We start from the raw sequence: 22,001 nt of genomic DNA on the forward strand, positions 1-22,001 counted from the left end.
ATGCATGTTATCTGTCAGTTTAGAACAAAATTAGCTGTAGATGATTTAAAATAAGACTGGACTGACTACTGAGTTCATTGTGGTTTGAAGAGCTGTTGGTTGTATAATGAAACTGAGCTTTCATTTGGTTTGTGTATGTAAGCTGTGTTGTGTATTGCCTCTCAAAAGATTTCCATCTCTTAGCAATGCACAGCTTGGGCGTGTGTGAGCCAGACTACAGTTTGTCCTGGTACTGAGAGAGGTCTTTCATAGTGCCTCTCTGCATTAGTTCAATCACTATTTTATCTAAAAACTAACTATGTCAGAGCATTTTTTGAATACTTTTAGGCTCTTGCATGCTAAAGCATGTTCCTGCTTGGTCACAGAAAAGCCATCTCTGAAGAACAGAGGGGCTCCCTGCTTGTTTGTGGCAAGCACAAAGGAGGAACCAAGCTCTGCAGCAGCATTAACTTCTGCTGGATGCAGAGTGTCAGAAAAGGAATTAAAGTTATTTCTGTGCCTCATGGCTTACTTTTGAGCTTAACTTCAGCAAGCTCAGCTTTTTTGAGCCTGGTGCAATCATAATGGGGCCTCAATACTTTCATATGTGAATCTGCTCCTTTAAAAAACAAAATAAAAATAGCTTTAAGCGTTTTCCTGTATTTGGCTTTTCCAGGAAGTTTAGCACATTTGTATCTTTTGCTTGTGTTTCCTATTTTGCCTTTTGAACTGCGAAATTGCTGAACTGATTGCCTGAAGCCCAGATTCCTTAGAATTAGCAGGATGCTAGCCTGCTTTTCTGAAACTTGGTTGAGACTTAATGAGACACCACACATGTGCTCTATGTGTTATTGCCATAATAGAAAACTTATTCACAAAGCTAGATAAAATATAATGTGAATTTATTTCTTAGAGCCATATATTTTTAATAACTCATTTCATAGCCAGGAGAAATGTGACAGATCTAGCTTACCTGTAAATCAGTAAAGTATTTATACAGTATTTATACAGTTTATACAGGATAAACAGGAGCCAAGAACAATGTACGGCTGTCAGAAAATGTAATTCTAGGATGTTCCGAATAATATATTTTTACTATAAACATGTAACAGGTCATAGCATTGCACCAAATTTTGTTAATATAAAATATTAATATAAAATAGCAATCTGGTACGGAGGAGATTTCATGAAAATGAAAATAATATGGAAGGTAAAATGCTGCCTTGTTTGTAAAGGTAAAATGAAGGCATAGTAGGAAAAATTTCAAACCCTCACTTGAGTAAGATTCTGAAACAGGAACATCAGTGGCAAAATCTGGAAACAGCTTTTAGGAGAAAGGTTGTTTCCAACAGAGATGCTATGGGATGGTTGCCTGCAAGAGGGGAAGACTCGACTCTGGCTCTGAAGCAGATTTCTTACAGCTGTGTTGCAGCTACAACTAAAAGCTGAGCTGAGTTTCATTCCAGAGACGACAGTGCAGGTGGGGGGCAGGCATACATTTAGTCTGCAGAGACTGCCTTTTTGCTTGTTTTCCCTGTCCTGGTTGTCAACACATTGCAGTAGTGTGTATCACACACAGACATTGGCTAACCTCATCTTTGCTCTGACTTTGGCGGGTTTAACTGATTCATTTCTGAGATAACATAGTTTATAATTTGCTTAACACTGTTCTCTGTTTCCAAATATCTGCCTTCCCTGGCTTGGAAGCAGGAGTGGTATTTTTTCCTATTGAACAACCAAGCTGATACAATCTGCACTAGCATCACTGCAGTGGAAGAAAGAAATTAGTTAAATGATTAGGCTCTTTAATTATTGCTAAATTCTGTTTGCTTGCTTTTGGTTTGCCCAATAAACTGTATATTGTAGCAATGTGCCCCCAGCATCCTGGTGGGTTGGACATTCAATTACTTGTGACCATAAAAGCAGATAATCTCATGGCCAACGATGTGAGCAACACTTCCCTTTTCTGTTCAACAGAAATTGCTCAATAGTTGCAGCACCTTCCTCCCTTTCCATGTGCAGTTCAGAAACAGGCAGGGCCTAAGGGAAACCCTTCCGGGTCTCGCTAACAATTCAGATCTAATCCAAGTTACCACATCTGCTGTCACCTCAGCGTTTTCCATAGGGATGCTGCAGTTGGACTGACTCAAACCCAGTTCCTGTCAGTAAATCCATAACCCACAACGCAACTTTCACAGGGGTAATTATTTGATGTACTTCACCATCCACTGAGCCTAAAAAAACGGAGGCTGAATTCAGCTCTACAAGTGTTCCGTGTAACCTCCTCAAGCGCGCCCGCCCCGCCCCGCGCAGCCGCTCTGGTACCGGCCGCGGCGGCGCCGGGTGGAGCTGTTGGCCGGGATGCGGGATGTAGCCGTGGCGCGGGGCTGGTGGGGCAGAGGCTGGTCCTCTGGTTCCCCCCGGTGGACGAGGCCGTTTGGCTCCTCTGCGCGGAACAGGGCCGGGGCCGGCCTCCCGCCAGCGGTCGGAGCCCCGAGCCCGGCCTCGCCGCCTCCGTCCCAGCGCCTGGGCGGGGAGCGGGGCCCAAGACCCGGGTTCCCCCGGTGCCCGGCTCTTGGAGCACGGAGCGCCTCTTGTGTGCCCGCGCCCCCGAAAATGCACCACACTGGCTCCTTTTAACTCTTAATTTCCGGGCCCTAAACTTTGCAAAAGTTGGAGTCTAGTTCCAAGCCCCCCAAAACACATGACTGACTTAGTGTCTGTTCCTAAGCCCAGGAACACAGGAGTTGGTCTCCGTTTCAAATGCTGAAACTGCACAAGTAGGCCTGGATTCAGATTCCCAAACCACAGGATTTAGGCTCTGTTTTTAAAAGCTTCCCCCCCAATCCCCCCCCCCAAAAAATGATGCAGGAATGGCTCCCTGTTTCTGAGCCCTAAACCTGGTCAGCTTGGAAACCAGAGAAGCCTTACAAGTTGCAGCAAGAAGACTGAAGAGCGGATGAAAAGAAAAAGTAAATTCAATTAAAACCTGATCTAAATAAACTTCATCATTTTTAAGACAGTGAAAAAAGATGAAAGTTCCATCCTACTGCTGTGAGATACTTCTCTGCTATTTAGATTTCTAACACCATTAGCTCTGATCCTCTGAACCTTTGAACAGTGGCTCAACCTATTACATAGAGACCATTAGTCTCACTGAACTTTGGGCCCGCTTTCCCTGAGGAAGGTTTGCATACATAAACAGAGATGCTTGAAAGCTTCTGTTTAATAATACATTGTTGGGAAGTAGCTTTGTATGAATTAGGTTCAAATTCAATTTTGTAGGCTCAATATAGGGCTTATAGCAAATACATCTAAACCATAAGTACATATGCAATGCTGCCTCTAACATTGCCTTCAGCTTTGATGACCCTTATTTGGTGCAGATCTGTTAGCAGCAAACTGCAGACTGACTTCTACAGAACATGAGAGCCTGGGCCAGTCTGGCTGTATAGGACTGTGCATCACATTATCCACGGGGCGGGGGGGGGGGAGGAAAGCTCATTTAAGGTTTACTTCTTAAAGAAGAAAGAAGAAAAGTCAGGGTGTTACAACAGAAGAGCTCAAGAGCAGAGGTGAATTGCCCTTTCCATGAACCAGCATTGCAGTCACTCAAGCACAACAAACAGAAGGCCTGCTCATAGCAGTAGTTGGGCTGGCACCATCTTGGAAGAGGCTGGGAAGTTGTGATGTTCACTTGCTTTGAACACTTCAAAGCACAGCCTCTGCTTTTCACTTGTTACTTTCCAAGCCTCCCATGTCTTAGCCATACCTTCACCCACTGGCAGGCTTACTTTTCCAGCAGCATTTAAAGTGAGGAGAGAATAACTGCAATTTTAATCACGAATGCCTTCAGCTGTGTATTTATTTTTAGTTAATGCTCTGTTCCTCCTTTCCCTGCTTTCCCAGGTAATTGGTACATATCTACTAAATTACCTTTCATTCTTCACCATTGTCTTCTGATGGACTTTTCTCTGTCACAGTTCCTTGGCAGTTTAGAAAGGCTGCAGTATGCAATAGGTTTTACTGTTTGTTTTATGATACTAATTCTGAAACTCCCTCTGTTTTTTTCACTCTGATTTTCCTGGATTATAAATGACATAGCATGCAAATGTGGTCACTTAAAATCTTTGCAAAGTCTCATTTTTTTCTCTAGCCGTTTAACTGTTAAAAGCAACATTCCTCTATTTGACTTACAGTGCATTGCCAATTCCTCTTTTCCTCTACTTTCCCATCTCCTCTCCAGCTCCATGTAAATACTGACAATAAAGAGAATACCACACCTGGCTATTTCAGCACACCAGTATTACAGATGCTCCCCAAGGAGTAAATGAGGGCCCCCTTTATGTTCCTGTGACTTTTTTGACAGGGGAGGTTGGCTGTGGGCAAGAACACAAATAGAGACAGATATCCCAGCTCAGCTGACCATGGATAAGTGCACCGAGTGTAGGTCTTCACAGTCAGTAAAAAAGAGGAAAGCTGGATGTTCCCTAGTGCTATTGACAGTGAGAACAAGCTGCTTTGGAAAGGTTTGTTTTGTTTGTTCTTAGGAAATAAATGACTGCGGTCCTGATTCAAACACGCCTGCATTGGTAACCACAACTTATGGATGCTCTCCAAACAATCCCTCAGTTCTTGCTCATACTCTTCTTTTTCCTTGACATTTTCCTATTCTGTTATTCCAAATGTCTGCTTCAACACAGCTGTGACTACCCACTAACCATGCTGTTTGTCTCACAGTTGCACTCTAACGCAAGTGCATTGCCCTTTTCATCAAATGAAGGAGGCAGTGTTGAGATGTGTTTGGCATCAGACAATATCCAGGGAAAAAATCTGCATAGGGTGATACCTGCTGCTCAGCTCCACCAGAATGGAAAATGCAGTGGTAATTCAGTGATACACACGCACACACACACATATATATGTGTGTGCATATATATATGTCTATATATATATATATGAGGTAAAAGGGAATATATGCCAGGCTGGTCTGAAAACTAGCAGATCTGCTTTAAGATGCCCTTGGTCTTACCATCCACTAAACCTAGGGCAACAATGTGTTCGTACAGTGTATATACTTGTATGCTCTGAGGCATACAATACTGTATTTATAAAGGTATTTAGGGGGAGTTAACTTCTAGTGATTTTACTGAGTTCAGGCACCTTAGCAGCTCTTGAAGTATGAATTTCCCCCTGCATGTGTTCAGGTTGCCTGGATGTAAAAAAAAAAACAAACCAGTAAAACATTTCCTCATAGTATCATAGGGATTGATGTGTCCAGTTTTGAGATACGAGAGTTTCAATGATGGAAGGGTCTCAAAGAAATCCCCAACAAGGATTCTTCATGTGCCTAAATTAATCCCTTCATATCCCTTATCCCAGCCAGACATTTCTGAGCCATCAGCTCCAGCATGGCTGGAGCAATACAAGGAGGAGAATGGAGGATCCCCCGCTGTCCTCATATAGGTGTACGTAGGTACTACCAGCAGGTCCCAGATGACAGTGGCAGCTTCCCTTCTGGGCTGACTAGAGGTGCATTGAAATCAGCATCATCTGAGCAAGTCAGGATGCTCATCAGTTCCTGGGAAGGGTCATTCAGGAGCTACTTCGTTCTGTTATATAGAGCATACACCATGCTCTATGACTATTAGGGCCTTTCACAGACTTTAAAAGGTTAGGTTTCTATATAAGCCTGTTAGAAGAGCTTCTTGAATTAATGGACATTTGCCCCAGAAGTTATATGCCCTGTAATCCTAGCCACACAGCTCTTTCCCACCTAGTGTTATAGTGGCATATCAATATTTGTCACTTGCTATTTATGGATAAAAAGGTGGCATTCGGGGAACACTAGGTTTCCTGTATTAATAGGCTTAAGCTATTGAGGATCAGTTCCTGGCCAAGTTCTTTCTTACTGTACCACTTGGTGGCACACTTGCATTAGCACACTGCAGTCTGAAGGCAGAACAAATCAAGCAAATCCTGTCCAAAGTTCCACTGAATTTGTTTTGCATCATGAATGTACCTATTTAATTGATTAAAGAATCTAACACTGTAGTATTGAGTAGAAATAAGCAGGGCATACAAAATAATTACACCAAGAGAGCCCTGTATTTTGCAATATTAATCCCAGATATTGCTTGGATAATTCATTACTTTTACATTCTTTTGGTAAGATTGATAAAGAAACTTGCTGTTGCCTTACAGAACCTTTTCTTCGAAGGGTGGCAAATTTTCCTTGCCCAGTATTTTCTTCTATCAGAAGGTTTGTAGCAGGTTTGTTCATTGCATGTGTTACCTAGACTGTAAATGAAGATTAATTTATATCCTGTGAGTAATAAAAATATGATTCAACTTCATATCAAAGGAACATTCTTCAGTGAGCTATATAAGGTTTATAAGTCAGTATGAAGTGTTATCACATATGCCACTTACCTCTAGATGGTTATAAATACATCAGTGAACACTACAAATGGTTACAGGCCACGGGTAGAAATAACTTGCTAATCTGTTGGATTTTGTGACTTCGTGAAGAATGTATTAAAACATTTATTAGCTCTTTATATGCAGAATCTTAATGGCCAATATAAGCAACCAGGATCTGAAGTTAAAGTGCTTCAGAGTGGGAGCCTCAGTGATAAGTGTCATGGGTAGGTAGCACCTGAGAGGTTTTGAAGCATATACAGTCCTGACTTCCTCCATTACCTGCTGAATGGCATTGGCAGTGATAATTGCAGCTTCAGGAAAAATAACTGCTAAACAATGATAGCAGTAAAGCCCTACAGCCTTTCTCAATTAAATTAAGTGGAATTTAGTCCTTGAGTACTACTTCTGAAACTGGCTGAGCAGAATACGAGCAAGTGCCCTTGGTGAGCTGGGGGATAGCTTAGAGCAAAAGAATGACTGCTGGCTTTGCTCTGTGACCATCTTTCTTACGGCCCCCATCAGAAAAATCAGTGGCCACCCTCTGGCCTGTAGCTAATGTTGGCATGAGAATAACAGATTGCAAATTGAATCTACTCTAACAGAGGCCATGTAAGCTGGTGAATTTAGGAAAAGACCAGTCATCTCTCTAGCTGTCATTTCTCTTAATGGTTTTCCATCAGCAGCTTGTACTTCCACCACCATTTATCTGTTTCCACCACAACCTCTTGATCTTTGAAGGCTATTTTGATTTTATATGTCTTTTCTGCCTCATTTATTTCTACCCTTTCTGCTTACCCCAGTGCTTGCTGTTTTTTATCAACACTATCTGCAAACATCTCATTTGTTAATGGGTCTTACAAACTTTAATCGTACAAATTAGGACTTTTTTCTCTATACATTCCTGTGTGAAGGGGAGCTGGTGTCATTTTCTGTAACAAAGGAAAGATCTTTTCACTGATTTGATGTAAACTACCCAAAATGAAAGAATGAAACAAACAAGTAAGAAGTCTTTGTCATAATACTCAGTGAATCCAGATTTTCTTCAAATGATATATAGGAGAGCATTTAATTCAGTCTTTGTAAAGGAAAGGGAACTCTTCCTGGATGAACATTATTTGGGATAAAGATGAGATAGGAAGGACAGGTTTTTATGGAAGAGAACAACCTGCAAATTGATATGGCCTTTTAACCTCCTTCTGCAGTGGTTAGGAACAGTAATCCAAATAAGTAGAAAGGTTTTTTAGCCAACCTTTACATAATGTAGCTCTTGAAAAGTGCTGTCTCAGAGATTCCGGGCACAGCTTTCTGTAACCAAATTGTTCACAGTGCTTAGGAAAACTATCTAAACTTTGGGAAGCAGGTAGACGCAGTGCATGGCTGTGACCCAAGAAAACTGTGTGCATTCACTTTTGTCTGCCATCCAAAGCTTGTCCACTGAATTGAATTTGTGTGGTTCTCCCCATAATGGGACCAAGCTCTTCACAGTGTTTGGGTCTAGCCTGAAATTTCCTTTCTATCTTTTGTGATTTCTTGTGCCAGTTTCCCATTGCTTTGGGTATATTTTGAGCAGCACTTAACCCCAGCACTCTGCGACAGCACTTTATCAGTGTTACAAAGCATCCCTGGTCTTGTGGGAAACAGAAGTCTGCTTGGAAGCAGCCAAGACTTAGTACAGGTTGTCATGCAGAGTCAGAGGCTGAGAAGAGAGAACTTGTCAGCTTTACCTTGATAAGCCCATGAGTGTGAAAGACATGCCACATGCAATTTCCATTACAGAGATCACCAGGAATCCATCAGAAGTGTGAATGAGTGGAAGGAGACAGGCATGCAGAAAATTATTCAGACAGGAAACCTTGGGCAGTTCCAGGTGTGCCTGCTTTCCATAGGAATCAAGGAGGTTCTCAAAATTGTCTTATCAGATCAAGAGATCGTCCATTACAAATGACATCAAGATAGCAAGATAACATTTGCAGATTAACCTTCCTATATATTTTCCTCCTCAAGCAAAAAAGGTCAGAAATTCTCTCACAACAGGAAGTCAGTTTTACTATCAATCACCCAAAAATGTTTTAGTGCTTTACCGCTTAGTTCGGGACACCTTCCTGGTTCAATTAAGAGCACTGTACTGCACCCTCCTTGCCTTTCCCTGACACTGACAACTTCATCCACAGGTACAAGCATCCTCTCCCTTTGTGCTGGAGTAGGGGTATGCACTGTTGGTACAGTTGGCTTTCAGAGGCTAAAAACCCTGGCTGCCTTTACAATGAGAGATCAGAAATGAGGATCCTGTTCTTTAGCAGCCTCTCAAATTCTATTTGAATTTGTTGGCTAAAAATCTGCTGACCCATTTGCAGCAAAGGAATTGGCACGTGCCATGCTGCTGTGCAGGAAGATCCCATACAGGAGTTGACTGCAACTCGACAATGAAGAGGACTGGCCATCAGCTGGACACCTACCATCCTTTTCCTCCCTCTGAAGCACAGCAATGAATTATGATCTGCGGTAGATACTTGCACTGTGGCACCATTGCCAAGCAGTAGCAGACGTCACATCCTCGAGTTTGGGGTTTCTAGCAGATAAGAAGTCATGATTTGAGGCTCATCTTCCTGTAGCTGGCTGTTTGGTGTCAGCTGGGGGAGATGAAAGGAGCCATGCAACTCAAACACGCATTGTGCTTGGTTTCCAGGCACCAGCTGGGTTTAAAACTTTGTTTTAAAATCTGATTGCAGTTAAGGAAGGAAATAAGCTTTTGTTAGTGGCATTCACACCCTCACACAAGTTTCTGCACCTGGAAGCTGGTAACTGCACAGCATATTTGTACAAGTTAAAAAATACCACTTCACTTAGGAAAAGTAACACCCTTTTAAAAAACTCCAATTGAACAAGAGATGTAACATGCATGTAAGATCTTTCAGGCCAATGTTACTCCCAGACAAAGTGTCTAAAATAGCATCATTGCAGAAGTTCAGCAGCCTGTTTCGAGAACTAAAGTCAGATAATGGTTACTTTTGCACAACAAGTAGAAGCAAAGTCTGGGTGTGTCAATCAGTATGAAAATGTAATTTAGTTCAGTGCAACAGAAATCGATTTTTCTTCTAAGATCCAAGATATCAGAAATTAAGCTCTGTGTGATATTTAGTTATTTGTACAACTTCACCTGGGAAAAGCACAGTTCATGTATTTGTTCTTTATAAGTCCTTTCTGGGTTGCTTTACTGCTTAGAAGAAAGAGGCTTACAAAGCTTCACAGTGGCAATAAAATCTTCCTCCAATCCTGACTTCCTTTTGGCAACCAGGAGATGGAATCAATGCTCCATCAGATCCATCAGCCCATCCCATTAGTGTCACTAAAGCGAGCTCAACAAAAAGAGCACAAAATCAGAGGTCCTTAAACCTTTCAAAAAGCCCCAGACTTTTCTCATCATACTTCCCTAGAGAAGCAGCCAGCACGTAAACTGCACAAGACTGTCAAACAGTTACTTGTTCCCCAAAAAAAGCTATCCAGCCAAGTCTTTTCCAGTATCAGTGGCTTATCTTAGAACCCCTGCTCTGCCACCTTGCAGCATGGGGACACCCAGGTCCCCAGCTTTGGGCTAGGAGCTCTCACAAAGCAACCCAAGTCTCTCTATCGCAAATTAAGGCCCCTGTGCCTTTGTGTTGCCCTGCCCCATGCACTCCCCAGCTGTGTTTTCTGGGATCTGACACCACACACAGCCCTGCAAGGAGCATTAAGTTATCAACACCAAAACCAGTCTCAGTACCTGCACCATGGGCAGACCCTCTGCCCCAAGGGGTGCTCAGCCACTCTGACCTGTCACTGCTGCACAGGGCACTTACCTTGGAGGCAGGAGGCAGGCAGCAGGGTGCTGGGAGAACAGGGCTGCTCCATGGAGGACAAACCAGGATGCACAGGTTAGCATGCCTCACCAGTGCGGGGCACGCTGCCAACCACCAAGAGCAGGGCAGGGTTGGTGGCAAAATGAGTCCCAGCAACAGCCCAGGGACCATCAGACAAACATGCAGGGATGAAGCAACTCTGAGAGCAAGCTACGAAATCTGGCAAGTGAGGTGGAGACTGGAGGCACCAGGAAAGGTTGATGAGGGTAATTACAGTCTATTAGCACCTTCACACCCTGCCCCCTGGCTCTTCGAGGCTGGTTTCAGTGAAGAATATACCAGTGGTCCATGAGCCACAGCAGACACTTTGGTTTCTGAAATTCAGACTGCGGTTCCTCAGTTAAAGGAGTTTTCACTTGTAATAAATATACCTGTACCTATTTTGATTGCTGCCTGAGTGAGGCACATTTTCATCATGCCCATCTTTGTAGGGCATTTCACCAGCTTCCCCGGTGGTGATTTTGCTTCCCTGGGTGGCAAAGGGCACCTCTGTGACACGGGGAAAGTCACTTCTCCATCTCCCTCCAGATTAAAGCTCACTGTATTTGGGGTGGGGAGATTTTGGTGATGCTTCCGTGCTGGCCATCTCTATCATAACAGTTTTATTCATAAATATGTGTGTTGACAGACACCCAGCTGTCTGTGCTGGGGGTTTATCACATACCTGCTGGAGCTGGCACAGCCCACTGCATGCTGCCTGCCTCTGGAGTAAGAGAAGTCTGGTTTGCCTCTGTAGATAAAACAAGGTGGCAAGCTGCTGGGCCACTGAGCTGGCATTTGTTTATGCAAGTGCAAAGACAGGGTGAGTCCTTCTATCCTGTTCCACAGGTCCCAAATTGCAGTTGTGCATCTACTGGCTGCTCCGGTCACTCAGCTGCTGCTCATCAGTCCTGCACGTTTGCCAGTGCTATTTATACCATGGCTCGAGGGTTTCAGGGGGGTTGGAACTGAGTGCTGCTGTACTGCCACAATGGGGATGCCCTGTAAGGGCCTCAGAAAGGAGGTTAGGGGAGCAGTTGGAGCCAGCGAGTGTCCGGTGACATCTGAAGCATCCACAGAGCTCCCAACCCTCACTGGGGAGACACCCATGAGCTGAGCCCCAGGCAGAGCGAGGGCTGGGTGCTGGGGCTGCTGGACAGCAAGAAGAAAAGGGGGGTTTTGTCAGCGCTGCACAGAGCACACTTTCATCCCCACCAACCCTGGCGGACAAAGGACAAAAAGGCGGTGGATGCCAAGGAGTAGGTTTTAGCTGCCCACGGAGCCTTTCCATTACAGCTGGCAAGACCGGGACATGCTTGAAAAAACTCAAGAGGCAAACAGTGATAGGGGCTGTTTATCTTTTTATTATAAATTTAGTATGAATGACCAATGGAAAAGTCACAATGGAGTACCAAGAACATTTTATCAAAATTTTAGCAGCATTGAAACAGTAATAGATTCCCAATCTCCTCCGGGCACCCCTTGCCCTTTACCTCCCACCCACAAAACAGTAACCTTGTGCTTTCCAAAGCCGTGCAGGGGCTGTAGCTAGCCATTTTCCCCTGAGCTGCCATGACAAAATCTCATCCCAAATGCTGGTTACCACACAACCACCTCCATTCATGCAGATCCAGGCTCCCGTCCCCTCCTTGTGGTCAGCAGCAATGGCAGGAGGCTGGCAGGCTGTGGCATGGGATGGGGCTCACCCTAGGGAACCCAGCATCTGCTCGCATCCTCGCCATGCTCCTCGCACCAGCCCCTGTGTGGGGCAGCATTCCCACACGGGCGCCCATACCTTCAACCATAAAACCAGGGCTAAGCCCATTTCCTACTTGCTGCTGCCCTTTGCTTCTGTACATGGTGCTGCCGTGCACCCCACGGTCCCACTCCTGTACCTGAGAGTGTGTGGTTGTGGCTGGATGGACAGAAAGACGGGAGACTGACGGTCTGTTCTCCCACTGGAATTGATAGCAGTGCAACTGGGAGCTGAGACTTGAAGGGGAAGGGTACAAGGTGAGCAGTGAGATACTCCAAATTCAACCCACAAAATGAAGTCGGTCTACTATCAGCTAGCGTGGAGAACTGTGGTTTGCCTACTAAGTAACGAGAACTAAGTTTTTTGTGTGCGCTTTTTGCTTTGTTTCATTTTAAGTTACATTAAGACATGAACAGTACTATCCCCGCCCCGCTGGCGGGAGCTTGGTGAATACAACGTTGAGTTAGAGGTGGGGAAACAACACACGCCCACATGTGCAGACAACAACATAATATCGGCAAGCTATTCCCCTGCTTCTTTGGTACTTCCTAAACTTTCTTATCCAAAATATATAAGGGAAATGCACCATTTAAAAGTTACCGTTGGTAAGTATTTACACAGCCATAACCATCACGCTATGATACACAAGGATCAATATGATATGAACAAAGTTATTTTATGAAAAGCACTTCTGCACATTTTATTTTGTTCCAGTATCTTAATAGCTTTAAAAAAATTCATGTGTTACGGAGTCCTGTACCTCGCTTCTTCTTATATCAAATGGACAAGAAACATTTCCTAATCCATACTCTTCTCCAAAAGGTTAAAAAATTGCCACCGAAATGATACACTATGTACAAATTTTACTAAATATTAAATTCTAGGCAATTATTTTCACCCCACTGATAATATAACTTAGGTATTGTTACCTACTATATGTATATATATTTCTTTAATATATAAGAAATGGCACCACATCACCATGTCACCAATATGACACATTGTTATGTACAGTAGATAAGAAGTTAGATATGGAAGATGGATCCTTTCCGACTGGTTTTTTCATGGGAACGCTTCTCCCCTCGGTAGTAGCTTGGCTGTTTCCCCTTTTCCCAGCGGAGGAGGCTCTTCAGATGTAAGGCAGGATCCCGTACATCAGCAGTGCCATCACCCCGGCGCTGAACAAGCCGGCCACCGGCACAGTCACAAACCACGCCAGGAAGATGTTGCGGAAGAGGCGCCAGTCGACGGCTTTCTTGGAGCGGATCCAGCCAACAGCCACCACGGAGCCAACCTTGGGACCGCAGGGAAGAGAGAGGAGGGAGAGACAAGATGTGAGGGATAGGTCCGAGTGCCCGTAACGTGCCTACAGCCACACCAATGCCAGTCAGCTGATACCAAGCGATACTCTGAGATAAAGGAGCTGCTGCTGCTGACGGTGGCTCTGTTCCGGTGGGGTGGCAGGATGGTGACACTTCCGGGGTGCTTTACCCTTTATTTTTCAGTGATCTCTGGGTATTCATGGGTCTTGGGGTCAGCCAGAGGAGAATATGTAAGTCTGTGTGGGTTTTTTCTGCCCTACTAGCTCCTGGAGTAGCCAAGAGTGCAACCAAGGCAACCTTCCACTCACCTAACACCTGACTTAGCCTGCAGGGGAGAGGGCAAGCGTCTACCAACTCTGGCCAGTCTGTGGCCTGAATCATGAAATGAATGGGAAAGTTGCTTTTAAGGCTGCTGGAGACTGTGGCATAGGGCAAATCAAGATAGTTAGTATAGCTCCCGTCCCACGCGCCTGTCCTCTTGCTGATTTCGGATGTCCTGCCTGTTCACCCACCAGGTGCTGAACCTACTATTTTGATACTGCAGGCTATAAACAGGACAGCAACAGCAATGTAAGCAGCTGAGCCCACCCTGTAACAGAGATGGTAACTTGGCAGGGAGCAGACACACTGTGCAAGGTTAGACCCAGTACAGCTGCCCTACATCAAACTCCTCAGTCCAAACCCTCTGAGAAAACCAGTCCTTCTGGGCCAGCCAGCCAAGCAGAGCATCCAGAGCTAAAATCCTCCCTGTGCACAAAGACATCAGCCTGACACCGTGAGGCATGCAAACTGCACAGACATCAAGAAGTCAGTGCTTTTGAAGACAAAACACACAGTGGCATGGGGAAAGCTACAACTTTTTCTCCCTTCAGATGTATTTTCAGTTAGAAGCTCAGGTATAAACTTAGAATATTATTTTTTTAAGAAAGAACTGGACTGATAAAAACATTTCCAGTGAAAAATGATGTGAAAACTTCAGAAGTGGCCCTCCTTGCTGTTAACAAAAATGTGTACATGAGTGCAAGCCTATTCAAAGCACACGATAAAGCAGCAAGAAATGTGGAAGGAATATCCTGCTTTGAAGGAAAGGAAACTCCAAGACACAGTTGCGCTTGTGCTCCCTGAAATGCCATCCCTGCCTCCTCTTCCCTGCTTGTTTTCTTAATGGGAGTATCAGTCCCTGCCTATAGGTTAGAAGATGGCTGCTCCCCACATGCAGAGCCAGGGAAATGATAAATGCTGGGAGATCAGGGAAGCAGGGAAAGGTAGGATGGAGGTATCAAATCCACATCTTTTGTTAACATCTATTTCACTTCTAACTACTGCTTAACATTTCTTTTTGGAGAAAAGAGTTATTTGTGGAACACCCTGTAACACTAGGGAAATAAGTCTGTCAAAAGTGCCTGTGACAGAACAAGGGAAAACTAAACTGGATATTCTAGGCCTGAAAAGGCCTTGGTATAAAGCTTGATCCAATAGGGAAATCTATTAGATAATATCTGAACACCCCTTGAGTGGACAATATGCTGTTCTGTATTAAAGAGGTGTAAGTGTATTTAGGGGTGCCCAGCTAAGAGGAACCCCACACTTCTGACTCTATCAAAGAGTTAAACCGAGGAAACAGCGTTGTTTGGTTTTTCAGCAGCTCAGCTGTTAGGCTGTGTTTTACATTTGGCATGTCCTTAGCATCCATCTATCATGCTTGCAACAAGAAGCATTGCTCATTGAGCGAGCCTGCAGTGTACGTACGATAGTCTCTGAATCCTTCCTGAAATTTAAAAGGTATCAGCAATGATGGCATTGGTAATCTGTTTTAAACATTATTAAAGTTTAGTTTATTAATAGTGATTTTGATGAAATAGAGGTTAGGACAGTTGCTAAAACTCGGGTGTAGGGACACTACACCATCTGCAGAGTTTCAGATGATATCTACTTCGAGATTTGTTTGAAACCAGTGCAGTTTGCCTTCAGTATGCTCTGCTTAAAGCATTATAGAAATGCTTCTGGCCCTCTTGTTCCTGTGCAATGGCATATCATGACAATACACAGAACATGATAATTCCATCATAACAACACAGAGAATATTTTTCAGAGCCCCAAAATCTTAATAGCAAATCAGAGCTGACAATATGACCTCGCAAAGTCACAGAAAAAGCATTTAACTCCTGCACTCTAATCTTATCTGTACGTGAACACATTCCATCTGTTACAGCTGCGAAATACCTGTTTGTTTCCACATCTCATAGCTTAGAATAAATAACAGGTTCTATGTGTAAGATTCATCATTATTATTTGCCTATCTGGCAGCAGAAAGGCAAGGTATGCATTCACACCACACTGGCTTTTCAGTGCTAAATCCCAAGGGAAGTGGAAGGGATGCAAGCAGAGCAATGTGGCTACGATGTTAAGACTCACAAATTCCTTTAGAGGCTCAAAAGGTTAGGGCTTTTCCTCAGGCCCTCTTGACTTGGAGGCTCAGAGGGACTTTCTTCTTCCCTTTAACTTGTGGCAAGGATAAAGGTGCAGTTTAGGCTTTCAGCAGCATTGAGCATGGAAAAGCTGCTGGGCTGTAGATTTAGGACAGGCATATCAAGCAGTGGCTACCTAACGCAGACCAAAGCCCCTGATTTAGGACCGAATGCAACTCCTGATCTGAGGGGGCTTGATGAAACCATCTCAGAAGCTAATCCTTTTCTTCCTGCTACCAATTTCCAGTTTGCCTCCACATCTGCTCCAAGTCTGGAAAGCTGCTGCTCAGAGCTTTCCTTCAGTCTTGGTCTCTAATTTTCATTATAGTCTGTTGTTTCACCTTGAAAAGGTCTCTCTCCACCTAAGGTGTTCCACACTGCTCCTTCTTTGCCATCGGTTTACCTAGTTGCTGCACGTTCAGTTGAGCAACACCCCTTTCGTAGAGCTCCCACTTTAGCAAATGTTATTTTGCTGTGGAGCAAATGTTGGGGAAAAGAATAATTCCCACTCCTTGATGCTAGAGGCTGAGGACTAGGCTCACCTTGAACCCGTTTTCTTTTTGATTTCTAGGGCAAAATCATTTCTCTGCTGGTTTTTAAGAAGGCATTTCTGTCTCAGTGGCTGACAGCACTTTCAGGGAGGCATTCTCTCATGCAGTAAATGATTATATGGAATAGTTCTTTTATTCCTTCATGGGACCCTTCAAGAAAACAAGGAATATGTATGTTAAAGTGTTTGCTTTTTATCTTATGCTGATCACTTTGGATCTTTCAGCTCAGGATCTCATTTTGCTGAAGCAGAGAGCCAGTTATAATAATGTGATATCCTGGAACAGTCTAATCCTATTGCGGAGTGGATCTTCCCATTAAGAACGATCCATTTAACAAGATATAGCAAACTACAGGGAGCAGACACAGACTAACCACATTATCTGCTTTTATGGAAGTATTTTTTAAAGAGAATTTTTTGTTCCACAGTTAGAAAAGACCAAGCTTTTAACTGCATTGAGTCAGTGAATGCCTCCTAATGCCACCCTCTCGTTAGCTTATGGCTTCCAAGACATTTTCTTTTTAACTTGAGTCTATTTGTCCGCACCAAAGTGTATTTTCTCTTTTACAACAGTTGGCTAGAAGTGCTTTTGGGCACACAACTGGGATAATCAAAGCTGTATTATTCTCCCTGGCAAATTCTTCATCATGCATTTGATATACCAGTCAGCTTAAAGGGAGGTGGTTTCAGGCTAGCATTTTTAGAAGTGGATCACATTGTTATTATTTTTCCCCTCCCTACTTGATTCAGTGGAACCAGAGTTCGGCCAGCGCCAGGAAATCTGAACAGCCTTTCAGAGCAACTCAGTCTTGGCTGCTTCTCAAAGAGCTCTACAGCAGAAGAAAGAAATGATTTTGCAATAGAGGAAGGCTTTCTGAAGAAATTGTTTTCACTAGAAAAAGGCCGATTGAACCAACTTGAGGCGTTTTGAAGGATGTGTGGATTTCATTGACTCTTTCACTGGAAACCAGGTCAATGTCACAGGCAAGGATGCCTGACTTCTTGCCAGCCCGCATGCCATGCCATGGAGCAGTTAGCCCCCAAAACCTGCCTGCCCCAGCCCCAGCCAGAGCTGGAAGGGCTCCACGGTCCCCAGGGTGCAGCAGTGAATCCTGCAGGATCTAGCTCTGGTAGGGCTTGGTGGTATGTGCCAAAGCAGAGGGGGTTTGCTGCTCTGGGGTCTCTGATTTCAAGAGGGGCTTCCCCACACCCTGCCAGAGGGTATGGGATACAGACAGCTCTGTGTTTGCAAGAGCTTGGAGTCCGTGGGGAAGTAAAGGAAAGAAAGATGAGATATTTGACATGGGAATTTCCTGGGGAACAAAATTCCAAATTCCCACTATGTTCTTCCAGCAGTGTAAATGTCCACATGCTCCCTGTTGCCTACAAGCACTATAAATGTCTTCTCACACAGCATATCATATGACACCATTGAATTCTGCTCATTACCCAGCCTATACCTATACTTCAAACTGGTCAGCTTTTTGGTTTTGTTTTCTTTTTAAAACCAAGAATCTCATTCAAAGAACTAATTACAAGGGCCAGATTCTGTCTTATAATGCACAAAAGTGAGGACAGGTTGGTTTAAAAGAAGAGAGACATTAAGATGTTAGCTTAATGATGTAGCAATAGAGGTTTTTTCCTACGGGTGGCTCTAAAATACACATAACTGGGACAGACAAACTACGAATCTACATTATTTTAATATGCCTATATTAGTTCGATACAATTATGAAAGGGTGAAAGATGTTCCAGACTTTTGTGCAATTACTTCTAATGCTGACTTTGCTTAGCTGTCTGTACCGGCTTTAAAAGTGGTCCTTGTTATTTTGCCACCGCTGTCTGCATGGCACATCGCATAGTGAAGGCAGCCTGCAACAGTTGGTATCTCTTGTATTTTGTTATGGTTTGTCCTAGTGATGTGATTTACTGATGTGATCACTGCAAACTCCAATACCTTGCAATGGGTGGAGCTTATTGGGATACCCACATTTGAGGCTACAAGTACCGTTAGCGCACACATTACTTCAATGCAAAATCCACTGTGAAGAAATAAAAAAAAATAAAAAAAAGACAGATGGAAAACCTGTAGTAAAAGAGTTATATGCAGGATATCCCATGCCATGCACTTATCAAGAAAGTGAAGTATACATGATGAATGGTGCGCAGCCTCTGAACAAGGAGAAACGCTACCCACCCAGGTTCAAATGGCACCGTCAGAGGAAACCAGATGCTCCCTTGCAATCATTTGCTTTAAAATTGAGGTCACATTTTTGTAAGTGCTGTTTTCCTTTAACCACAGCTATGGAGTTCACACTGTGCCCAACGGCAGCAACTTTACTGTGACATTTTTTGGAAGCCTGACTATTTTCCAAAGACACTGAGGCACCTCTGCCTAACCGTCCTTTGTGAGCGGCTGTTTTCCCCTCGCTGTGCCATTATCCGCTGGCTCGAGCGGCACAATTTTAAGATGAATAGTCCAGACTGCCTTGACTGCAGTCGCTGGGCAAAGGCATACCTTGCAGTGTGTAGTACTGACAGGAAGTCCAACATTGGAAGCTACCACAACTGTGAACGCCGAAGCCAACTCAATAGTGAATCCACTGCGGGAAGCATAAGAAAACACTTCACAATCACTCTTTGCATCAGCTTGGACTGATACTGTGCAGCGTGCCAAAGTCTTACCCGTTTCTTCTTTCGACTGTTTTATCTCCAACTGATTTTTGTCACAGGAATAAGTTAAGAGAACAAGGGAGGGCTGAATAATGGGAATGGCACAGGCTAGTCATCTGTAGTAACCCGGCTGCACAGCTTATTGCGTCATGGACTTTTACTACTCTACACTGCGGTGAATCATGCCTAATTAGTAATTCAGTTAAGCACCAGCAGAGGTCGAGTATGCATTAAGGATGAAAATTACTGTAATAAATACATATGGTTTTAACAGTCTGAAGCACACTGGGAAAGCCACTGTAATCTTGCCATTTCCAAATGCACCTCCTGCCTCATTAATTAGGTCATCAGCAAGAGACTGTTCACGTAGACCTCTACACCTCAAACGCATTCAGTATTAGTTATCTTTTAGGGTTATCTTTTTCCTTTTCTCTCGTTCTTTCTCTTTCTTTTTTGCATTCTTTCTTTGTCTCCATTTTCTCTTTTTTTCTTTCATTTTTTAGAAAGACAAAGTCAAAGCCAGGTTATCATTAAAATCAAAGCACAGCAAATCCAGCAAACTGCATTACAAACAAAACACTTGGGCAGCAATTTCTCAGATTGGTTCACACGACCGTAATGACAACTGTGCACCTACCTTGATGGTGTGATTGGAGTGAGGTCTTTACCCATGGTCTGGATAACTCTTCTACCCCAGACCCAGAGACCCACACAGATCCCAACACCTCCATAAAACAGCAGCCAGATGGGAGTCGACGCTTCTTGCATTACACCACCTTGCTCATAGATAAGCCAGAGCGCAACAAGGGGACCGATTGCATTGCTGGAGAAACAGAAAAGCATCACCCGAGTTATAAAACTGCAGATCATTGCCTTGGAAGAAGTCTCTTATTTTCTGCATGAGTTTTCTCCATCATGTATGCAGCACTGCTCTGACTTGACCTTACAGGCAACACCCTTTCTCAGTTGGAAAGACTGCAGCAGGGGACTCTTATCATGTTGCTTTTGCAGCTGTCACTTCATCACTGACCACTATAGCAAATGCTGGGAGGAATTTCTCTTTTACAAATCGTTTTCTGAAATGACAGAGTCGGGAATACCTCATTATGTCTGTTCTGGGACAAACCCCAGTATCTCCAGTACTGCGTTGAACTTACTTATATTAAAATTTAGCAACGTGAGAGCTCTGCATCTTCAAAATTCAAGTATTAAATTAGCTCTTTTTGTCAAAGAGGGAAATTAATGAACAAAATTACCATCGCAGACAAGAAGATACAAATATAATCTAGTCTGACAACCCCTAATGTTTGGAGATATGATCAGAATGCAGCTGGGAAGGTGACAGCCCACTTCAAATGCATTGTAGAGCTAGCTGGACTGGATCAGAGAGGACTCCTTGGTGACTCAGAACTGGCGTAAGCCCTTTTTACTACCTTGCTGCTGCTATCTAGGGAAACACTGGAAATCAGCAACACTGAAGTCCCCACTCCTAATGCAAGTCACTTAATATTGGTGGCTGGAGTCTCCAGTACCTGGAGTGAGACTTCTGACTCTGTTTATTCTGAAAAAGCATCAAATTTCTAGATATAAGGGTTAGAAGAAAAACATGAAAGCTGGTATCCAGTTACTTCAGAGGCTTAAATACTAAAAAGCAGTTAAGAACTTCAACATCCCCTTTTTGTTTTTGCAGTTCTGCTAAACTGAGTAGCTGCTTTCCCTGCTGAGCAGCATTTATCCTCAACCAAAAAAGCCTAAGAAGCGAGACAGTGCTGCACTTATGTCTAACTCATCATGAGAAGAGCAGAGTAAACCTGTCCAATGTCATTCAAAAAGTCTGAAACCAGTAGGAAGCTCCCCGATAAGGAGAGAGGGTCACAGTGAGCACTGCAGGCAGGACCAACAGCTATGCTCACCCTGCAGCCAGGACCAGCTTCCTGGTCTTGCTCCAAAGCACACAGATGGAGTCAGGGCCAGTTCTAACATCATATATTGTGCAAGCCAAGCCACTGTAACTGATAGTTAATAATTGACTTGAATCCCATCTCTACCAGATACAAGATGCTGGGGCAGAGTGCTAATCGTCAAGAGATGAGGGTCCTCAGCATTGCAAAGCTCAGCTCATCTGAGCAACACAAGACCCTCCTTATTTCTTATGGTCCTTGAGAAATGGAGCTCTGAACCCTGAGAAGGGGTCTTGCAAAGTAACTAGGAAGGAGTTTTCCCTTGTAAACACACACAACAACATTCGAGCTGCGAGGCATAAGAAAATACTTGAATATGCTCTTTGATATGAAAAGGAAGGAATGATTCTTATGGATTTTGAGAAAGATGCTGAAAAATAAATCGGTGAGCTAATATAGACAAAAAAATCCCGTGGGTTTGAAGACACTGGGTAGTACGACGGAGAACTAAATACACTTTAAATAAAGAATGATTTCCACTAGCAAAATATACTTAAAATTCTGGTCTGATACTGTGCATTTGGCTTGTTGCATTTCTGCATGAGTGAAAGGATGGTATACAAAAAGTCCTTAGTGCCTAAATGCAAGAATTATTTTACCTTTGAGGAAGAAGAATTCTTGATTGAAGCATTTCTAACATTTTTAAGTCGACCTGCAACTTCTTTGCCAGTGTTTTCAGGTGTGGATTAAATTATTTGCACATTTAAATGCCTTATTGCGCATACAAAAAAAAAATAAGGTAATTCATTGCACCTTCAACTGATGGATGCAGAAGGATGGATAAAGGCAACTAAAACATTGATCAGCTGAATAAAGGGAAAACCGATCATCCCTTCTTTTAGTGCTGTACGACATGGGACAACCTCCCTGTTGAAAATTACAGGTACATTTGGAGCAAGCCCAGGCATTGATTCCTGGCTGTTCTGAAGAGATTATGAATGGATATTTGTCAGTCCTAATGTAAATGGGAAGACAGAAAAGGCTTAAAAAACTA

At 43.6% G+C, this 22,001-nt stretch overlaps 1 protein-coding gene across 6 annotated transcripts in view; it reads right to left on the minus strand.

Moving 5' to 3' along the window:
- Positions 1 to 11,618: 11,618 nt before the first annotated feature.
- SLC20A2 (solute carrier family 20 member 2) overlaps positions 11,619 to 22,001 on the minus strand; it is a 58,359-nt gene continuing 47,976 nt past the window's right edge. For 2 of the 6 annotated variants that reach the window (XM_030491753.1, XM_030491754.1), the window contains exons 9-10: positions 19,684 to 19,869; positions 11,619 to 18,415 (exon numbers count right to left, since the gene is read on the minus strand). In XM_030491753.1, the coding sequence (XP_030347613.1) occupies positions 18,163 to 18,415; positions 19,684 to 19,869 (439 nt within the window). In that variant the 3' untranslated portion in view covers positions 11,619 to 18,162. Of the gene's footprint in view, positions 18,416 to 18,720; positions 18,977 to 19,683; positions 19,870 to 22,001 lie in introns of all 6 variants that reach the window. The other 4 variants (XM_030491756.1, XM_030491755.1, XM_030491757.1 and 1 more) reach the window with 4 other exon arrangements.

The sequence above is a fragment of the Strigops habroptila genome, chromosome 7, assembly GCF_004027225.2.
Source record: "Strigops habroptila isolate Jane chromosome 7, bStrHab1.2.pri, whole genome shotgun sequence".
NCBI lineage: Eukaryota > Metazoa > Chordata > Aves > Psittaciformes > Psittacidae > Strigops > Strigops habroptila.